The 1,764-nt window shown below is 30.2% G+C and overlaps 1 protein-coding gene across 1 annotated transcript in view; it reads right to left on the bottom strand.

Moving 5' to 3' along the window:
• Positions 1 to 1,078, bottom strand: part of LOC108569710 (glutamate-gated chloride channel-like) — a 2,718-nt gene extending 1,640 nt beyond the window's left edge. Inside the window, exons 1-3 of the mRNA XM_017931370.1 lie at positions 958 to 1,078; positions 783 to 889; positions 642 to 709 (exon numbers count right to left, since the gene is read on the bottom strand). Of these exons, the coding sequence (XP_017786859.1) occupies positions 642 to 709; positions 783 to 889; positions 958 to 1,001 (219 nt within the window). The 5' untranslated portion in view covers positions 1,002 to 1,078. The remainder of the gene's footprint in view (positions 1 to 641; positions 710 to 782; positions 890 to 957) is intronic.
• Positions 1,079 to 1,764: the final 686 nt, after the last annotated feature.

Genomic DNA, 1,764 nt, shown 5'->3' with positions numbered 1-1,764 from the left:
CTATACTAAATTTGATTATATTTAATGAAAATATCAATTATTATGTAATTTTTCGATTAACTATGATTAAATTCAGTTTTCTTTATACAATTTTCGAATTTCTTTATTAATTTTGATGAAAATCAATGAAATTACCAAAATTTATGTATTTTTCTATTCACTTTGATTAAATTCTTTTTTCTTTATACAATTCTCGAATTTCTATACTAAATTTGATTAAATTCAATGAAATTATCAAAAATTATGTAATCTTTTGATTTACTTTGAATTCTGGAATTTATATACTAAATTTGATTAAATTCAATGAAACTATAGATAATTATGTAATTTTGCGATTAATTCATTATGAATATTTCAATCAATTCAACTTTTAGACAATTCATATAAAATTCATGAAAAACCATTGAGAAATTGATTTGTTTTCTATTTCTAAAATTTTGGCTATTTTTTCTACAATTTTTAATCAATGAAAAGTTACATCATCTTGGATTTAATTCAAGGAAATTGGCGACGATTCGTTCATTTTCTTAACTTCATTAGTAACACTGTTAATTGATGTGTCAATTAAGTTGCACCTATTAATGTTCTTACATCATGCGTTAAATCTAATTGAAGCTGTTAAAAAAATGAAAAAAAATTACCATGCTTTCATCGTCGACACTTGTGATTTTCATCACGGCAATATTGACTGTAACATCGATTGGTCCATCTGAAGAAAAAAAATCGATAGATATACAAATGAATGAAAATGTTTGCTTAATGAACGTTCGAAGCTTCGGTACTTGTGGCGTTCGATGGTGGCCGGATGCGGGAATCATAATTCACGGAAAGAATGTTGTCGAGTATTTGCTTTTCCTGTTTCCTTTGGTAAATCGTGGCTTCAGCACATCTGAAACGTTAACAAATATATCTATCTATGTGTGTGCACTCGAACGTTTATGGAACGGTATTACTTACAGGGTGGCGGAAAGCAGCAGCAGAACTGTTTTCACCGAAAACATCTTGAAGATTGGTTTCTCCAAGAGCCGGAGAAGCGATCTCCTCTTCTCTTCTCTTCACATTACTCCTACTATTCCACGCCTCACGGCTTAATAGAATGATTACTCTTAATGATGTGAGAGATTATCTCGTGCCGAGGCGCATATATAATAGGAGACACGTATTCGTTTCCTAAACCCACCTTTAACCCATTCATTCGCATTACAAATTTATTTAATTTCTAAGAAAAAATGTTACAATTTTATTACACAAAAATTAACACAGTTTATTAAAGAATTTGCTACAATTTAAATACCTGAAAAATCTATACAAACTATGAATGGAATGAAATGAAAAATAAAACTCTTGTGTTTTGCTTTTTTTTGTACAAAGAAAATGGGAAAAATTTGCAACATTTCGAAAAAAATGTTGGGTCCGTTTATAGCCTCGTTACTGTCATCTCTGCGTACGCGGAATTCTGCATTTTTTGTTTGCTTTGCAGCGTTAAATGAATATTAATGTCAAATGGGAGAGCCGCGTTTCAGTTTTCATGCGACCGCCGGGAATAACTGAAAAAAAATACTGAACTGAACATCAACAATGTTTCAATTTTTGTTTTGTTCCATTTCAGCACAAACGAAATTAGTAGGTCAAACATCTTGCGAGAGGAAAATTGTAGAAGTCAGAGTAATTTGAATATAAATACGAATGACCTAAGAGATGCAAGATTGTTCACGGATGTTTCTGCATATAAATAAATAATTTTATATTGTTAATCACATAGAA

This window comes from Nicrophorus vespilloides, unplaced genomic scaffold (genome assembly GCF_001412225.1).
Source record: "Nicrophorus vespilloides isolate i.1.1-1 unplaced genomic scaffold, Nicve_v1.0, whole genome shotgun sequence".
In the NCBI taxonomy this organism is placed as follows: Eukaryota; Metazoa; Arthropoda; class Insecta; order Coleoptera; family Silphidae; genus Nicrophorus; species Nicrophorus vespilloides.
This window is presented reverse-complemented; position numbering and strand designations above follow the sequence as displayed.